At 65.8% G+C, this 17162-nt stretch overlaps 2 protein-coding genes across 3 annotated transcripts in view; one reads left to right on the forward strand and one right to left on the reverse strand.

The window, feature by feature from the left end:
- Nucleotides 1-785: 785 nt before the first annotated feature.
- MYBBP1A (MYB binding protein 1a) lies at nucleotides 786-14350 on the forward strand. The gene is made up of 26 exons (XM_088028064.1): nucleotides 786-1012; nucleotides 1173-1268; nucleotides 1966-2049; nucleotides 2137-2211; nucleotides 2307-2414; nucleotides 3389-3564; nucleotides 3653-3820; nucleotides 3939-4056; nucleotides 5079-5374; nucleotides 5599-5709; nucleotides 6213-6338; nucleotides 6506-6673; nucleotides 6760-6865; nucleotides 8860-8956; nucleotides 9041-9192; nucleotides 9481-9561; nucleotides 9643-9792; nucleotides 9865-10038; nucleotides 10368-10525; nucleotides 11347-11581; nucleotides 11748-11873; nucleotides 11953-12021; nucleotides 12527-12640; nucleotides 12779-12880; nucleotides 13511-13647; nucleotides 13785-14350. The coding sequence occupies exons 1-26, from the start codon at nucleotides 806-808 to the stop codon at nucleotides 14335-14337; spliced, it is 3987 nt and encodes a 1328-aa protein (XP_087884190.1). The 5' UTR covers nucleotides 786-805; the 3' UTR covers nucleotides 14338-14350.
- Nucleotides 14351-14465: 115 nt separating this feature from the next.
- The window catches only part of SPNS2 (SPNS lysolipid transporter 2, sphingosine-1-phosphate), a 71412-nt gene continuing 68715 nt past the window's right edge, over nucleotides 14466-17162 (reverse strand). The window contains exons 10-13 of one of the 2 annotated variants that reach the window (XM_088028066.1): nucleotides 16721-16819; nucleotides 16488-16651; nucleotides 16098-16268; nucleotides 14466-15635 (exon numbers count right to left, since the gene is read on the reverse strand). In XM_088028066.1, the coding sequence (XP_087884192.1) occupies nucleotides 15245-15635; nucleotides 16098-16268; nucleotides 16488-16651; nucleotides 16721-16819 (825 nt within the window). In that variant the 3' untranslated portion in view covers nucleotides 14466-15244. The remainder of the gene's footprint in view (nucleotides 15636-16097; nucleotides 16269-16487; nucleotides 16652-16720; nucleotides 16820-17162) is intronic. The other variant, XM_088028065.1, reaches the window with a different exon arrangement.

The raw sequence follows: 17162 nt of genomic DNA on the forward strand, positions 1-17162 counted from the left end.
TCCCTACCGCGCTCAGACTAAAATCCCAGAGTGAGGGGCTCCCGGGTGGCTCCGTGGGATAAGTGTCCGACTCTCGGTTTCCGCTCAGGTCGTGATCTCAGGGTCGTGGGATCCACCCGGGTGCAGGCTCCGCTCATCGGGGAGTCTGCACGAGACTCTCTCTCTCTCTCCCTCTGCCCCTCCCCTCTCTCCAAAAAATTTAAGTAAATCTTAAAATAAATAAATAGAGGCACCTGGGTGGCTCCGACAGTTGGGCGTCTGCCTTCCAATGGGGTCTTGCTCCCAGGTTCCCGGGATCGGGTCCCGCGGCGGGCTCCCTGCTCAGTGGGGAGTCTGCTTCTCCGTCTCCTCCCCGCTCATGCTCCCTTCTCGCTGTCTCTCTCTCTGTCAAATAAATAAATAAAATCTTTTTAAAAAGTAATAACCCGGGCGCCTGGGTGGCTCAGTTGGTTAAGCGACTGCCTTCGGCTCAGGTCATGATCCTGGAGTCCTGGGATCGAGTCCCTCATCGGGCTCCCTGCTCAGCAGGGAGTCTGCTTCTCCCTCTGACCCTCTTCCCTCTCGTGCTCTCTATCTCTCATTCTCTCTCAAATAAATAAATAAAATCTTTAAAAAAAAAAGTAATAACCCCCCCACGCCCCGTAAATGCACCAGGGCGGGGCTGGCCCCGCACCAGACCCCGCCCCCAGGCGGCTATGCTCCGCCCCCTGCTCGGCAAGGCCCCGCCCCCGCGGCCTACCCAGCGCGCACGCGCCGCGACCTGACCCGGAAGAGGCTGTCCTCAGAGCCCACGTGTTCGCGGAGCATGGCGGAGATGGAGAGTCGGGGCCTGGCTGAGTCTGTGTCCCCCGGGGGCGCGGCCAGGAGCGGCCCCCAGCCCGCCGACCGCGAGGGCCTGCTGAAGCAGAGCCGCGAGTTCCTGGACTTCTTCTGGGACATCGCGAAGCCGGAGCAGGAGACGCGGCTGGGCGCCACGGAGAAGCTGCTGGAGTACCTGCGCGCGAGGCCCCAGGTGCGGTGGCCGGGCAGGGGCCGGGGGCCCCGTGCCTCCGGCCGAGGAGCGGCGGCGGCCCGGGGGGCTGGGGCTCGGGACGCGCGGTCGCGGCCCGGGAGGCCCGGGTGGGCGCGTGCGGGACGGCCGTTCTCACTGCTCGCCGCGCTTGGTTCGGCAGGGATCCGAGATGAAGTACGCCCTGAAGCGCCTGATCACCGGGCTCGGGGTCGGGCGAGAAACCGCCCGGCCCTGCTACAGTCTGGCCCTGGCGCAGGTGAGGCGGCGGCTCCTGGAAGCGGCCGGGCCGGGCTGCTCAGAGCGGTGGGGAGTGGGGAGGGCGGACGTCTCAGCTGCGAGCGGGGGCAGTGGTCCGGGCGCTCGTTGAGGTGGCTTCTGAGCTGAGGCTCGGCGTCCCCACGTGGGGGTGCGAAGGTGTCCGAGCAAGGCCTGTGTACAGAGAAGCAGGTGCGCTGGGAGGGTGCGGAGGTTTTCTTTTGGGCACGTGGGTCGACCAGTCTCCGTGGTACATTTACTGGGCATAGGGAGCTCCGGGGTGGCTTACCTTGCCTTTGCAAGGTTCAGGGCGCTCTCCCCTCCAGGGGCACTCAGCTGGTTATAGGCTGCCCCTGAGGCACGTGGGCAGCTGGGAGGGCATTCAAGACCCGGCCCCTTGAGAACCTCCTTGGGGGCAGCCCAAGGCAGGCCGTGCAGATAGAGCGGGAGTCTCAGCCAAAGGAGGTACTTTCCGAAGCCTGGGTGGGCCTGAGTTAGGGAGGCAAGATTGAGCTCCCTCTGAGCAGCAGTGTTCCCACACCAGCACTGTTCGTGGGGGGGGGGAGCAGTTTCAGAGGCACCCAGGGCCTCTGGGCAGAAGTTGATGGGAGACTTGGGAGGAGGTGGGGGTCTGCTGGGTGGGGCTGGACCTCCCCTCACTGGACCCCGCTCGCCCTCCTGCTCCAAACCCCTGGCAGCTGTTACAGTCTTTCGAAGACATCCCCTTGTGCAGCGTCTTGCAGCAGATACAAGAGAAGCATGACCTGCAGAAAGTTAAGAAGGTGAGAGTTAGTGGCCTCAGGGAGATTGGCAGCCCCAGGGTGGGGTTCCTTGGGCCCTTTTCAGTGATGCCTGAAATTCTTTTCTAGGCAATGATGAGACCTGCTCTTTTTGCAAACCTGTTTGGAGTTCTGGCCCTCTTTCAGTCAGGCAGGCTAGTGAAGGTAAGAGCTTTGGAGTCGGGGTGTGAGGCCGGGCTTGGGCGTGGGGGGACAGTGGCATGCCCTGCTCAGAATCTTCTTCCCTCTGTGGGCACCAGGACTCAGAAGCACTGATGAAGTCAATAAAGCTGCTGCAGACCCTGGCCCAGCACTACAACCACTTGCAGGAACAGCCCCAGAAGGCCCTGGTGGACATCCTCTCTGAGGTATAGGCTTAGCAGCGTGGGCCCTCGGGTAGAAATGCTGAGAGAGCAGGGGAGACATAAATGCTCTAGAGTAGCATCATTCTGTAGGAAGGTATCTAGTCTAACGCATTTGAAGTAAAGTTTCAACGCACAATCGGTGTAAAAGTTTGCAGAGGTTTTTTTATGTTCAGCTCACATCAAGTCACTAGACTCCAGTGCGTATTTTGTATTTAGGGCCCACCTCCCCTCAGATTAGGGCATTCCGAGAGCTCGGTGGCTGCCATGTTGGACGGCACGGCTCTAGAATAGCACCTGTCATGTGGCAAGCATGTTAAACACATTTGCCATTGTTGTTTTGGACAGAGCTGACCCCCCAGGGCCCCGCTGCCCTACTTGGGAAATGGAGGTCGGCCAGTACCTAGAACCCTTTGCTCTTGAGGAAGAGGCAAGGACCTGAATTCAAATCCCAGCTCTCCACTTGGGGCACCTTGTATAAGAAATGAGCTAGTCCCTTCGGGCGCCTGGGTGGCTAAGGTGGTTAAGCATCTGCCTTCGGCTCAGGGCCCTGGGATGGAGCCGCACGTCTGGCTTCCTGCTCAGTGGGGAGCCTGCTTCTCCCTCTTCCTCTATTCCTCCCTCTGCTCGTGCTCACTCTTTCTTGCTCTCTCTAACAAATCTTAAAAAAAGAGAATGAACTAGTCCTGAAAAAAACCAAAAGAATAATTAAAAGGGTAGCTAATTAGCATCAGTGGGATAGTTATTAAAAACCCACGTTCCCAGGACTGGAGGCGGGGTGAGGTTTTTAACAAACACCTTCTCATGATTCTGGTGCCTAGCAGGGTGGATGGTGGCTGTCCCGCCTCGGACTGGCACTGTGTCGGGGCCTCACAGAAGCCTTGCAGGTGGAACAGGGCCCATAGGGCTCACTTCACAGGGGAAGTGGCACAGGATGCTGGGAGGGAGCGACCCTCCCCGAACCTGTGTCCCCACCCCAGGTTCCAGAAGCCACGTTGCAGGCGATCCTGCCGAAAGTCCTCAAGGCGGACTTGAATTCAGTGCTGGGCTCCCCTGAGCACCTGGAGCTCTTCCTCTTGGCCCAGCAGAAGGTGCCGGAGAAGCTCAAGGAGCTGATGGGACCAGTCAACCTGTTCTCAGATGAGAACATCCCCAGGTGTGAGGGAGGTGGGAGGCTGGGCTCCCTCGGGGACCCTGTTGTCTGGTTGGCCCACGCCCCCTGAGTCCCCTACCCGCCCCCCCAGACTGGTGAGTGTCCTGAAGACAGCAGCTTCTTCTGTGAAGAAGGAGCGCAAGCTGCCCGCCGTGGCCCTGGACCTGCTCCGCCTGTCGCTGCAGGAGGGCAGGTTCGCCCGGTTCTGGAAGGAAGTTGTGGAGCAGGGGCTGTTGAAGAAGCAGTTCTGGCCCGCCAGGTGCGCGGGGCCCTGGTCCTCTGCACCCCCTCCCCGGCTTGGTGGTGGGGCGGGCTCGGGCCCCGAGCCCACCCAGCGTGGCCAGGCCTCTGACCAGGCTCTGCCATGCACCCCTCAGCTACCTGTGCTTCCGCCTGCTGGGCGCGGCGCTGCCCCTGCTGTCCAAGGAGCAGCTGGCCCTGGTGATGCAGGGGGACCTGATCCGGCACTTTGGGGAGCACACCGTCACCGCTAAGGTGGGTACCGCCCCCCCCCCCCCCCCCAGCACTGCCAGGAGGGACAGGCTATCTCTCGGGTCAGCCAGCTTCTTGAGAAGAGGCTTGCTCTTGGCTGCAGCATCCCGGGTCTTCCTGCCTCGGTGGTCCTGCTGGGGAACTGGGTGTCCCTTCCCTCTGGGTCCCCCCACCCTGCCCCTCCGAGTGGAGTTTGGCAGGGTCGGTTCTTCTGGCCTCAGGCCCCTCAGCAGAGGCGTGTATGGCCAGCGGCCCGCCCAGACCTCCCCCAGCCCCAGCTGGTGTGTTCTGGTGAGCAGTCGTCCTGGTCTGTGGCCGCTGAGCCCCGTGCGTGGCCCCATGCACTGGACAGGAGAATCAGGTGCTGGTTAGGAGTTAGGGTTGGGAGCCAGGCTGCCCCCCCAGCCCCTGGCCTGCCTCTCTTCTGTGAGACCGGTGTCTTCGTCAGAGGTTCTGTGAAGATGACAGGGTCAGAGCCCCTGGAGCGCTCACAGCGGGCTTCTGGGTGTGGGTGTTCTGGGTGGAGCGGGGGCGGGGCGGCCATGCGGACAGCTCCATGTCCCAGAGGCACCACTTGGAACCCTGTGGCCCTGAAAAGTTAGTGGCCGGTTTTTTTTTGCCATGTTTTTTCCATCTGTAAGATCACAGAAGGGGGTCCAGGGTGAAAGGTTGTCATGAAGATGAAACCTGCTGCCACACAAAGCCACGTGGTGTGGTGCGTGGCACGCAGTGCACCCCTGGGAAGTGTTCGGTGTTGAGCCCCACGGTGACACAGCTAGGAGCCGGTCAAGGGGGCTGATGGCCCAGCCTGGACTCTCCCTGAGCCTGGAACCCAGCCTGTCCTGGCGTGGGAGTGGATGGATGGTAGCCCACCATGATGCCCAGTGGAAGGCTGGGGGAGGGGCCCGGCCTGGCTGTGGACGAGGCAGGGGGCTTTGCCACGCCTCAGTCTCACCTGTTGGGGAGGAGGCTGGAGGGGCCATTGGACCCCCTTGGCTGGTAACCCCGGTGTTGGCCTCTCTCAGCTCCCAAACCAGTTCAAGTTTGCTCCGGAGATGAACGAGTACGTGGGTGCCTTCCTCGAAGGCTGCCGGGATGACCCCGAGCGGCAGTTGGCCGTGGTGGTGGCCTTCACCTGCATCACCAACCAGGGCCTCCCTGTCCTGCCCACGTTCTGGAGGGTCGTGCGGTCCCTGAATCCCTGCGCCCTGAAGGGCTATGTGGCCTGGCTACGGAACATGTTTCTCCGGCCCGACCTGGACTCCCTGGTGGACTTCAGCACCAGCAACCAGAAGAAAGCCCAGGATGCTTCGCTGCACGGGTGAATGGGCGTGCAGAGCTCGAGGAGCTGGGCTCTTGTTCCCAGGGGAGCGGCGGCCCCTGGGAGGGGAGGGGAGGCCAGAGCTGAGCCCCAGCTCTCCAGGAAGGCCTGAGTTTCCTCGTGTGTTCCCATGCTGGGGGTTGGGGTGGGAGATCTTGGAGTTTCCGTCTCCGAGGTGGGGCAGAGCAGTACTGTTTACCAGTAACCTGGCTTCCACCCGCCAGGCCTGAGCGAGCTGTGTTCCGGCTGCGGAAGTGGGTCATCCTTCGCCTGGTCAGCCTCGTGGACGCCTTGCATGCGGAGAAGGAGGACGACGTGATTGAGGACGTGGCCAGGTGGGAGAGGCTCTGCCTCCAGCCCCCCGTAGGGGCCAAGGAATTGGGTCTCTTACCTAGTCCTGGTTTGGTCTCCCTGGAGCCGGAACCCTTGAGGTCGGGTTGCCAGGGGGAGTAGGCCATGCTTACCCCTTGGGCAAAAGGTGGTTTAGGGAAAAACCCCGGGAGCCCATGAAAGGAAAGGGCCCAGGAAGCACAGAGCTGCGGGGGCCGCAGACCCCGGCACTGGCCAGGCGCCCCTTCAGCCCTCACCGTGGTACTGGGGGCGGAGGCGGGGGGCAGCCCGTGTTTGCAGAGGCCGCAGCACGGTTTGATGGGACAGCCTCACGTCTGCCCTGCCTCTGAGGGGCAGGTTCCAGTTCTCTCTGCAGCTGGGGCCAAGTCGTGTTCAGCTGGAGCTCCAGACTTGGGAAGTGGTCCTTCTGCCACCACCTGTTGCTGTGCCCTGGGCGATGCCCTCCTGGGAGAGGGCTGCTGATCCGTGTCTCTCCTGCCCTCCCCAGGTTTTGTTTCTTCCACTCGTTCTTTGAGACGAAGAAACCCACGGCCCAGATTCCGGAGACGGAGCAGCAGCTCTCCTTCCCCCTGGAGAGTCGGACCCGGGAGGTGGTCGGCGGTGCCTTCTTCAGGTGGGCCAGCCTCGGAGCGGGCAGGGTGGGGTGAGGTCACTCACGTTCTCAGTGTTCAGCTGGGAGGGCGCAGAGGCCCAGTGAGCTCCAGCGGGTCCGGGTGTGGGCGGCTGGGAGGGGGCCGAGTCCGCACCCCGGCCTGTGACCCCGGCCCTGCCCTTCCCCAGCCTGCTGCAGACCATCAGCACCCAGTTCAGACAGGTGCCGGAGCAGACCCAGAACGGGCAGCCCTGGACCCACCGCCTGGTACAGTTTGCAGACTTGCTGTTGAACCACAGCCGCAACGTGACCGCCCTGACGCCCTTCAGCACGCAGCAGCGCCAGGCCTGGGACCGGTGAGGGGGTGGGGTTTCCAGGGGGCAGGGGCACTCTGGGGTCCAGGGGGCAGCGGTGACCTGAGAGCATGCCCATGTCACCGCAGGATGCTGCAGACGCTGAAGGAGCTGGAGGCCTGCTCCCCGGAGGCCAAGGCCAAGGCCAGTGCCTTTCAGCACCTGCTCTTCCTGGTGGGCATCTACCTGTTCAAGGTACAGTGGCCTGGAGGGGTAGGGGCTGCAGCCTGGGGGCCTGGGGGCTCTGCGAGTCGGGACCAGGCAGTGGGCCCTGGTGGGATTACAGCTCAAGGAAGAGTCACTGCATCCACTTTCTGGGCCCTAGTTGGGTGCCGAGCTTCCCAGGCAGCGTCTTTTACCCCCACGGTTTAGCAGCAGGCGCTTCCTCCTATTTGTCGGCTGGGGTGATTGGAACACCCTGCAGAGTAACCTGGCCCAGGCCACACAGCTGCAGCCTGGGACGGGCACTCGGCGTTGACCGCACTGTCCTGCAGGACCCCCCCAGACTTGCCTTCCCGAGCAGGGATGGTGGGTGTGGAGGAGGAAGTGCATCCTTCCAGGAGGGCCTGCTCTGGGTAGACGTGGGCCCTTGGGGCGCTTGCGGGTGCTGTTGTCCACGAGGAGCGAGGCCCTGACCTCCTCCTTGAACCTCACCCACCGGTAGCCACGGTGGCAGGTGGGGATTAATGTGTGTCCTTGTGGTTCCCCAGCGTGGGGCTTTGCACCCCGTGGTCATGGCCCGTGTGTCGATGTTCCCACGCCCGATGACAGTGTCTCTAGATGTCTCCCTGCTGGTCTCTCGTCCCAGAATCTCTGACTGAATCTGGGGCTCAGAGCAACTCTCGACCCTCAGGGTGGGAGGCATGCCTCCCCCTCGGGCTGCAGGAGGGTCTTACGCTCTCTGGTGCCGCCTTCCGGCCCTTGGGCTATGGTCACAGCTTATGCTTCCAGACTTCAGACGCCCCGAGCCCGGCTTATGGACCGGTTACGTGTGTGTGTGTGGCGTGTGCGTGTGTTGGTCTCTGTGTGTGTGTGTGCACGTGTTTGTGTGTCCGTTGGTGGTGTGTGTTCACACGTCCATCTGTGTCTGCCTGTGTCGGTCTGTGTGTGCGTATTGGTCTGCGTGTGTTTGTAGGTGTGTGTGTGTGTGTGCGGCGTGTGCATGCGTGTTGGTCTGAGTGAGCATCGGTCTCTGTGTGTACTGCGTGAGCATCGATCTGTGTGTGCGGCATGCGCATCGGTCTGTGTGCGGCGTGTGCGTGTGTGTTCATCTGTGTGCATGCGCGTTCATCTGTGTGCATGCGCATCGGTCTGTATGCAGCGTGTGCGTGTGTGTTGATCTGTGTACCTGCGCATCGGTCTGCGGCGTGTGCGTGCGCGTCGGTCTGTGTGCAGCCTGTGCCTGCGTGTCAGTCTGTGCGTGTGTGTTGATTGTGTGCGCATCAGTCTCTGTACAGCGTGTGCATCACTCTATGGCGTGCGCGTGCGTGTTGGTCTGTGTGCGTGCGCATCGGTCTGTGTGTGTACTGTGTGAGCATCTGTGTTAGTCTATGTGCATGCACATCTGTGTGCGGCGTGTGCGTGTGACCTCTGCGTGTGCATTGGTCTGTGTGTACGGCGTGCATGTGTGTGTCGGTCTGTGTGTGCGGCATGTGTGTGTGTGCACACGCAGGAGCATCAGTGCCCCTTCCGGTCCCGGCGTTGGCCTCTGACGACAGCACGCACCGGTGGGTGTGGGACGCACTGAGCACCTGCCCACCGTGGGGCTCTCAGCTTGCCGTGAGCTGGGTGTGCGGCCCCCTGGATGAAGGGTGCTGGGCACAGATGGCCCGGCTGCACTCCACTGTGCCGGCCCCACGGGGAAGCCACGTGCTGTGCTGTGAGGGATCCCGCAGGCGGTCTTAGGCTCCCCTGACTCCCTGGGTGGTGGCTGCAGTCGGGGCTCACCCAGCGCAATGGGGCAGAAGTGGATTGGAATTAGCTCCAGTTGATGAGTCCCAGGCCTTTGTAGTGACCTTGCGGTAAGCGTGGGGGGAAATCTAGCCTTGTCAGGCGCCCTGCTCCTCCAGGCGGCCCGTTGGGTACAAAGGCCATGGGTACCTGGGGTCCTGCTCCCTCCCGCATGGTGGGGGGTGCTCGGCAAGACTGGGAGCGGGGCCAGCGCCTGAATCTGTCTTCGCCCTGCACAGTCCCCTGCAGAGAGCTCTGACCTCCTGGGGGACATCCAGACCTGCATCAAGAAGAGCCTGGCGGAGAAGACACGCCGGACCCGCTCCAAGGCTGCGAGTGGGTCATCGCCCCCCGGGGCAGGAGGGCAGGGTACACCCCAGGCCCAGCATGGACTCTGGGCTCAGCCTCTCCCACCTGCAGCCCCCCAGGAGCCGCCGTGGGTGGATGTGCTGGTGGAGATCCTGCTGGCTCTTCTGGCCCAGCCCAGCCACCTGATGCGCCAGGTGGCCCGGAGTGTCTTTAGCCACATCTGCGCCCACCTGACCCCACGTGCTCTGCAGCTGATTTTGGACGTACGTTGGGGCGTGTGAGGAAACGGGGTCTGGGAGAGGGCTTGCCCGACAGCAGGGTTCCCTCCTTGTCAGCGTGCGCTGCAGAGCAGGTGGGAGCCTCGCTGGCCAGTGCTGTGCATGGCCATCCCCCAGGGTGTGCAGAGGGCACTTGGGGTGTGCCCTTCTCCCCCAGGCTCCGTTTTCCTCCCCGAGATGGGGGCCTTTTGGCCAGAACCGGTCAGGGCCCGGTCAGGGGAGGTGAGAGGGTCTGCGGCAACAGATGGGTCAGCCGTCGGGGAATTTGTTCAGGTGCTGAACCCCGACAAGAGCCCGGACGAGGACAGTGTGGTGGTCACAGACGAGTCCGAGAAGCAGCTGGACAGCGGGGAGGTGCGTGCCCGGAGGGCGGGGCGGGAGGGCACGGGGGGGGGGGGGCAGGGGACGGGAGGCATCACACAAGGGACCCCGCAGGACAAGAGCTCAGGCAGCGAGGACGAGAGGCGCTCGGCCGGCGAGGAGGACAGTGACGAGGAAGACAGCGCCGAGGAGGACCGGGACGGCGACGTGGACCAGGGCTTCCGGGAGCGGCTCATGGCCGTGCTGCAGGCGGGGAAGGCGCTGGTGAGCGGCGGGCGGCCGGAGAGCCTGTGCCTGCGCCTGCGGCCAGCTGCTCAGCGGGCATGTGTCCCTCAGGGCGCGGTGGACGGGGAGGATGACGACGAGGAGCTGGGGGACGAGGCCATGATGGCCCTGGACCAGAGCCTCGCTAGCCTCTTCGCCGAGCAGAAGCTACGCATCCAGGCCCGGCAGGACGAGAAGAACAAGCTGCGGAAGGAGAAGGTGCTGCGGCGAGACTTCCAGATCCGGGTGAGCGCGGGAGCTGCCCCGCAGCACGCTGGCCGTCCCCCGCGCGCGCCCCGCCCCCCGCGCACGCCCCTCCCCCCGCGCACGCCCCCCCCCGCCCCCGCGCGCCCCCCCCCGCGCACGCCCCCCCCGCCCCCGCGCACGCCCCCCCCGCCCCCGCGCGCCCCCCCCCCGCGCACGCCCCCCCCCGCCCCCGCGCGCGCCCCGCCCCCCGCGCGCCCCCCCCGCCCCCGCGCGCCCCGCCCCCCGCGCGCCCCCCCCGCCCCCGCGCACGCCCCCCCCCCGCCCCCGCGCACGCCCCGCCCCCGCTGACCTGCCCATCCCGATCCCAGGTCCTGGACCTGGTCGAGGTGCTGGTGACCAAGCAGCCGGAGAACCCGCTGGTCCTGGAGCTCCTGGAGCCCCTGCTGGACATCATCCGGCGCAGCATGCGCACCAGCAGCTCCAAGCAAGAGCAGGACCTCCTGCACAAGACGGCCCGCATCTTCACGTGAGTGTCGCGGCCAGTGCAGGCCGCTGCCCCGGGGCGGGCAGCCCTCCCTGGCACCGCGGCCCAGGCTCCTTGCCAGACGTGTGGTCCTAGGGACCGGGGCCGTGGCAGGGGCTGGGTGGGAGACGGGAGCCCAGAGTGTGGGGGCACCCGAGCCAGTCTTGAGGTACCAGGGAGCCGTCACGTTCCCCGGGGCCGGAGGCCACAGGCGAGAGCAGAAGGTTGTGTGGCTCGATGGGCACAGGTCAGGCGGGGGTGGAGCAGAGCCTCAGGGACCAGACCGCAGCGGTGTTCTCAGCGAGAGCTTTGGCGGGGGCAGCTCTGCCTTTAAGAACAGGCAGGGGGTGGGCTGTTGGGGATGGGGGCCCCGCAGGAAAGAGGATGTGGGGGTGCAGATCTGCCTTCCTGAGCGCGGATGTGGCCCAGGGTCTTGAGGTGCCGAGCGCATGTCACGGAGGAGCTGGTGGAGCAGAACAGAGCGCGCACGCCCCCGACCTGTCTCCTGGCCGGCCCCGGGTTGCGTTTGCTCGGTGGGCCGTCCCCACCGCCTGCCGGGGCTGAGGTTGTTGCGTGACCTAGTTCTTGTGCCCTGAGCACCGCAGACCCGAGTCTTAGGGCCCGGAGGCCCCCATGCCATGGGAGTCAGGTTTGCCCCGGGGGGCGGGCTTAGCCCCGGAGCTGGTCTCTCCTCCGGCTCATCCTGGGCCTGCCCCTGCCACCGTGACCGGTCCCTGTCTCCCTGCCCGTGAACTGGGGACGCGCTGGCTCTGCTCGGGGAGGGGCACGAGGGGAACATGTGGTGACCACGCTTCGCCCCACAGACACCTGTGCCGGTCCCGGCAGTGCTGCCACGACGGGGGCCGCGGCGTGGGGTCTCTGTACGCGCAGGTGGGGCGGCTGGTGCAGCAGGCTAGCCGCCAGGCCGACACTTCCGTCTCCCTGTACCACTTCAACGCGGCCCTCTATCTGCTCCGCGTTCTGAAGGGCGGTGCCGCCGCCTCGGCCTGCCAGCCCCAGAAGAAGGAGAAAGCCGGCCCCAAGCCCAAGGGCCCAGAGGTGAGCCGGCCCTGGCCCAGGAGGCCTCGGCCGCTGGGACCAGCTGCCCCGCTCACGGAGGGGGAGTGGAGGCCGTGGCTCCCGGGACCCAGTGCTCAGCCCTCTGTGGATGGCCCTGCCCCGCGCTCGGGCCGGCATCACACGGGCGCACTCTCCCCTGGCGCAGGCCACCGGCTGCTTGGATCTGAGCCTCGTGACCCCGATCTACTCCTCGGCGCTGATCTCCTTCCTGACCAGGCGCAACAGTCCACTCACCATCCCTATGTTCCTCAGCCTCTTCTCCCGGCACCCGGTGGGTGTGGGGGCCGGTCCTTCCCGGGGCCCCTGCTGGGCCCAGCGCCCAGCTCACGGCCCCGGCATTCCTTCCGTAGGCGCTCTGTAAGAGCCTGCTCCCCGTCGTGATCCAGCACGTGACGGGCCAGGCACGGCCCCGCCATCAGGTAGGGACTTCCCGGATCCCAGCCCTGGGCCTGTCAGAATTACCCGCACGACTCGCCTTGGGCGGGGTGTTTGGGAGGCCCGGGAGGGACCCTGCGAGGGTGGACCCACCCCTGCCCTTTTGACCTGGCCGGCCGCTGCCCTGCCGTCGGCACAGGGTCACTGTCGGGAGGGGAAGCTTTGCGCCCAGCCCCCCCCAGGTGGCTTGAAGCACGAGCGCCTTAACGTGCACTCTCGGACCTGGCCGTCCCCTGGGGCCGGGCTGACGGGCAGGCCTGGGTCGGTGGGATGGGGGCTTGTGAGGCTGCGGGAGGGTGGCACTGAGCTGGTGAGCGGGCCGGGCACTGTCCCCACTGCTCCTGCCTGAGGAGAGGGCCCAGGCGGTGGCTGCGCCCAGAGCTGCCGTGACAGGCTGTGGGACCTGGAGCAGGAGCTCAGGGCCCGTGGGGGCTGCCTGTGGCTCCCCGAGCTCCGGGCCTGTGCACTGAGGCCCCCACGGCCCCCCAGGCCCAAGCCTGCATGCTGCTCCAGAAGACCTTGCCCACGCGGGAGCTGCGGGTGTGCTTTGAGGACCCCGAGTGGGAGCAGCTGGTCAGCCAGGTCTTGGCACAGGTCGTGGAGGTAAGGGCCATGGGGTCCCTGCCCACATTCCCATCCAGAGTGGGTCTCTGGCACCCTGGGTCTCAGCTGGGTCTGGGCTGCCCCCCAGGGGCGTTCCCTCTCTCGGGGCTTTGGTGTTGAGTGGGCGTCTCCCCCCAGAACCTGCGGACGCTGGGCGAGGCACAGACCAAGTCGGAGCAGCAGAAAGAACTGTCCTCCTTGGGGCTGCTCAACACCCTCTTCAGAACTGTCCATCAGGAGGTGGGAGACTGTCCCTGCACGGGCCAGGAGGCGGGTGGGCGAGCAGGGAGCGTGGGCAGGGTTGAGGGTGAGCCCGCCCCACGGGAGGACACCGGCAAGGGCCTGGCAGGCAGGTGTCTAGGCCCCAGGGGTGCTGGGCATGTGGAGGGAGATGCTCGTGGGCCGTGAGGCAGCTGGGGCGGCGGTTCCCAGTCCAGTCCAGGAGGGAAGGCCTGCCAGTCCTTAGCGAGGACGGTGGTTGGAGCTCATGTGCAGGGCGCCACGGGGAAGAGAGGTCTGGGCCAAGGCCACATGAGCCACAGGCACGCCCAGGGAGTAGCCCCCAGAGAGGCCAAGAAGAGCCAGGAGGAGGGGGGTGTTCTGGAGGCCAGTGGGTTTCAGAATTAACCCATTCAGTGCGCGGTAGGCGGGCGCAGCAGGAAGGTGAGCTTGCAGCAGAGGGAGGCCTGAGTGGAGAGCAAGGGGTCAGGCCTTGTGCCTGTGGGCGGCGGGAGCAACCGTGGCATGGGGGGGCTCTTCCCTCCGAGGTGAGGCAGGAGAGGCAGCGAGGTTGGGAGGACGGGGGACCCAGAGCCAGGAGTGCCTCCTGCGTCTGATCACTGCTGCAGCCACCGTGTGCCCTGCCCGCAGAAGCTGACCGTGGACCTGACCGCCGTGCTGGCAGTGCTGCAGAGCCAGCAGCAGAAGCTGCCGCAGGGGGACCGCGCGGCCGGCTCCAGCCGCCTCTGTGACCTCTACTGGCAGGCCATGAAGGCCCTCGGCGTCCAGTAGGTCCTGGGAGGGGTTGGGGATGCTCTCGTGCTGCGTGCGCTCTGACGTGGGTGGCTCGGGGTCCCGTGGGAGCGCGGGGGTGGTCACTCCCGTCCCCGCTGGATGTTCCCTTACTTGGCACGCGGTGTCCTAGGCGCCCCAAGGCAGAGAAGAAGGACACCAAGCAAGTCCCCAGCGTCACACAGAGCCCCGTTAGCACGAAGAGGAAGAAAAAGGGGTTTTTGCCAGAGACCAAGAAGCGCAAGAAGCGCAAGTCAGAGGGTGCCGCGCCTGAGGAGGAGTCCAAGCCCGCCGCCTCCGGGGGGGACCAGCCTCCCAGCAAGAAGAGGAGGAACAAGAGGAAGGCCCAGGGGCCACCGCAGGCCCAGGCGACACCTGCCACCAAGAGGCCGGCCCCAGACGCCACCAGCACCAGCCCTGGCACTCCTGCCACAACCCCAAAGCTGCAGAAGAAAAAGCGGAGGCTGTCCCAGGTGCACGGAGCCACGCCCGTGTCCCCCGCGGCACCTGCCGGCAAAAAGCAGCCTCAGAAGGATCTGCCGGAGAAGGGGGTGTCTGGCAAGACGCCCCAGTCCGCGCTGCCGCGGAAGAAGGCCAGGCTGTCTTTGGTCAGCAGGAGCCCCAACCTCCTCCAGAGCGGGGCTAAGAGAAAGAAAGCGTCGCTCAAGAAGGCCAGGAAGCCCTGAGCCACCCCCCCCCCCCCCCCCGGGTTTACGCTGCACGAAGTACCAGCGTCCGGCACCGGAGGGAGCGTGTCCGCAGGGCCCCTCGTGTCCCCACCCCAGGCTGCCCTGCCCTGGGAGCCAGCGCGGCGTGATTTAAATAGGTTTATTCCTTCATTTACAAGAGGAATATATTTGGCTTCTCTCTTAAGACTCTGAGATTCACAGTCAGCAGCTCTAAAAAATAAAGGAGCGGCTTGGCTTCCGGAAGGAAGAACAGGCAACACTTGGACCTGGTTCTTGCACAACAAGAAAACGTCGCTGGGGGTCCCACCCGGTAGGTGCCCCAGAGCCTGCGCACGCTGAAGCCGCACTAGCTGCTCGGCATGGGCCAGGCGGCTTGCGGGGGCTCCTGCGGCCACCTGGGTTCCAGCAGCCGGGCAGGGAGCGGGGAGAGGGGGAGTGCAGACGGCGGCCGGCCTGCGTGTGGGGCGGGCCTCGACCTCCCGGCCCCAGCCAGGGACAGGAAGCTTCGCAGGGTGGCTGCGTCCTCTGCAGCCAGAACCCTGGCTGCTGCTGTGCAGCTTCTGGGAATAGTCCCCTGGGTCCTGCCCCTGGAAGGGCCCAGTCTGGGGGCAGGAGTCTGTGCCAGGATGCCGGCGTGGGAGAGGGGAGGCGGGTGGCCGCGGGGCTCAGGCCTGGGGGATGTAGGTGGGGTGCAGATGCGCCAGGGCCTTCACCCCTGGAGATGCCAGCCCCCTGGTGGATGGCCCCACTGGGGAGGACCTGTGGGCAGAGAGCCAGCCGGGCAGCCGAGGCCCGTGTCCTCTGGAGGGAACCAGCCAGGCTCTGCCCGGAGTCCGTCCCCGAGCCGGAGGTGCCGCCCTGAGGCTGGACCGCCTTCTCTCCGCAGTCCGGGAGCCCCGCGTCTTCAAAGCTGCCATGCAGGGAAGTCCAGCCGCCTCGCCCCGCGGTCTGGGGAGGGCAGAGGCTTGCCCGGGACCCCATAAGGCGGGGACAGGCCAGGTTCTCCCCACACGCCCGGTGGGGGCCGTCTTCGTCCCGGGCCCCAGGGGGTCTGCAGCCCGGCCCTGGGGCTGGGAGTCTGTCCAGCCGCACGGCTCCCCCACACACAGCCTTCCGTGCTAGTTGGGGACACGGCCTCTTGGAGCCACGGCCACTCCACAGCCACAGACCAGAGAGGGTGGGTGGCCAGCCTCGGGTCCCACAGAAAGCTTTGAGGTGGCCCAGCAGGGCCAGGGTGCCGTGGCACGCCCCCCAAGTAGGGTGACAGTGAGGGCTCTTCGCTGTCCCAGAGACACCTAGAAAGAGGGGCCAGGTCACGGGGGGGCTTTGGGAGGAGCCAGCCCAGACCCCACACTCCCCATCGTCTTCCTGCTGTTTGAAAAAACAAGCCTTCCTCTGGGCGTCGAGGGGATGAGGGGGCGGTGACCTTGAATCCTGAACTGCTGGGAAGTGCGGCCCCTGGAGGCCAGGCCCAGAGGAAGGTCAGCTTCGGGGCCTGGCGGGCTTCTTGGAGGGCTCGGGAGGACGGTGTCCCAGATGGGGTAGGGCCCAGCCCTGCCCCCTGCCCCCAGCCCTTCTGAGGAAGGAAGGGGGAGCCTGCCCGCCCCCATGACCCAGCAAGCCAGCGCAGGCCACTTCAGGAGGAAGAGGGCCAAGCCTAGGTTTGGTAGGAGGTGCCCCAGAAGCTGCTCCTGCTTCCAGAACATTCCCCAGGACCCCCACAAGGTGCAGCCCTGACCCCGCCCGCCTGCACTCACGGCCTCAGACTTTGATGGATGCGGGCGGCATCACCAGCTGGTTCACCCTGGGGGAGAGACGGGCGGGGGTCAAGGTGGCGGATCAGCGGCGGCCGGGCCCGGGCACTGCTCTGGCACATCGCATCTCGGGGGCCGGCTGGCCGGACGTGCCGGGCAGGGACCTCGTCAGCCCCAGGGGAAGGTGGGAGAGCCCAGGGGTGGGGAGAGGAGAGACAGGAGCGAAGAGGAGAGGAGAAAGAAGTCAGAAAACCGGAGGAGGATGCCGGGCACCGCGCAGCTCCCGCTCTGGAAGCCCATCCCCCACCAGCGCGTCTGCACGCCCGGGGACCCTGCGTGCCCCCCACCACCAGGTGTCCAACCCCGCCAGCAGGCCCGCCCCGGCCCACTCACTGCTGCTCAGCCTTGGCGCGGTCGCCGAGGAAGAAGAGGGCCGTGGCCAGGAAGAACATGCCGCCCAGGACCACCACGAAGGGGCAGAGCATGAGCGCGTAGCCCAGGCTCAGGAACTCCCAAAGCGGGGAGTCCTTGGTGCTCTGGCGGATCAGGTCCGAGATCTGTGGGGGTGGGAGCGTGTCAGGGGGCGCCTCCCGAAGCCGCTCCCACCTGGCCGCACCTGTACTCACAAAGCCGATGAGGTAGGGGCTCCCGGCGTCCCCCAGCAGGTGGGAGGTGAAGCTCTGCAGGGCGACGGCCGTGGCTCGTCTCGTGGGGATCACTACGTACTGTGCGAGAGGCAGCAGGTCAGAGGTCAGAGGGCACCGCCACCGGCCTCATCTCTGGGCTCACCACACTCCTAGGGTCCCGCACCCCGGACTCCCCCGGGCCTCCCCACCCTGGCTGCTTGAGGTTCTGCCCTGGGCTTGTGGCAGGGAGCCCTGCAGGGGTGGCAGGAAACTGGGGCCCGGCACACAGATGGCTGCGGCAGCGCTAGCACCAGAACCCACAAGACCTGAAGACCACGCCGGTCCCCCTCCACAAGGACGCGGCGAGGCCCAGGCTGGCCCGCCCGGACGGCCTCCGCTCCGACCCCCGGGTGCCCCCAGCCCCCCGAGCCGGGAGCCTCCC

The sequence above is a fragment of the Eumetopias jubatus genome, unplaced genomic scaffold (genome assembly GCF_037043125.1).
Source record: "Eumetopias jubatus isolate StellerSeaLion01/CBP00866 unplaced genomic scaffold, mEumJub1_p1.0 scaffold_10, whole genome shotgun sequence".
NCBI classification, from domain to species: domain Eukaryota; kingdom Metazoa; phylum Chordata; class Mammalia; order Carnivora; family Otariidae; genus Eumetopias; species Eumetopias jubatus.

Bases quoted from the DNA above. Each gene is read 5' to 3' on its own strand.
- MYBBP1A (XM_088028064.1), top strand. From the start codon at position 806: ATGGCGGAGATGGAGAGTCGGGGCCTGGCTGAGTCTGTGTCCCCCGGG. The intron at 1,269-1,965 runs GTGAGGCGGCGG...AACCCCTGGCAG, and splicing joins ACAGTCTGGCCCTGGCGCAG to CTGTTACAGTCTTTCGAAGA. The intron at 2,415-3,388 runs GTATAGGCTTAG...TCCCCACCCCAG, and splicing joins TGGTGGACATCCTCTCTGAG to GTTCCAGAAGCCACGTTGCA.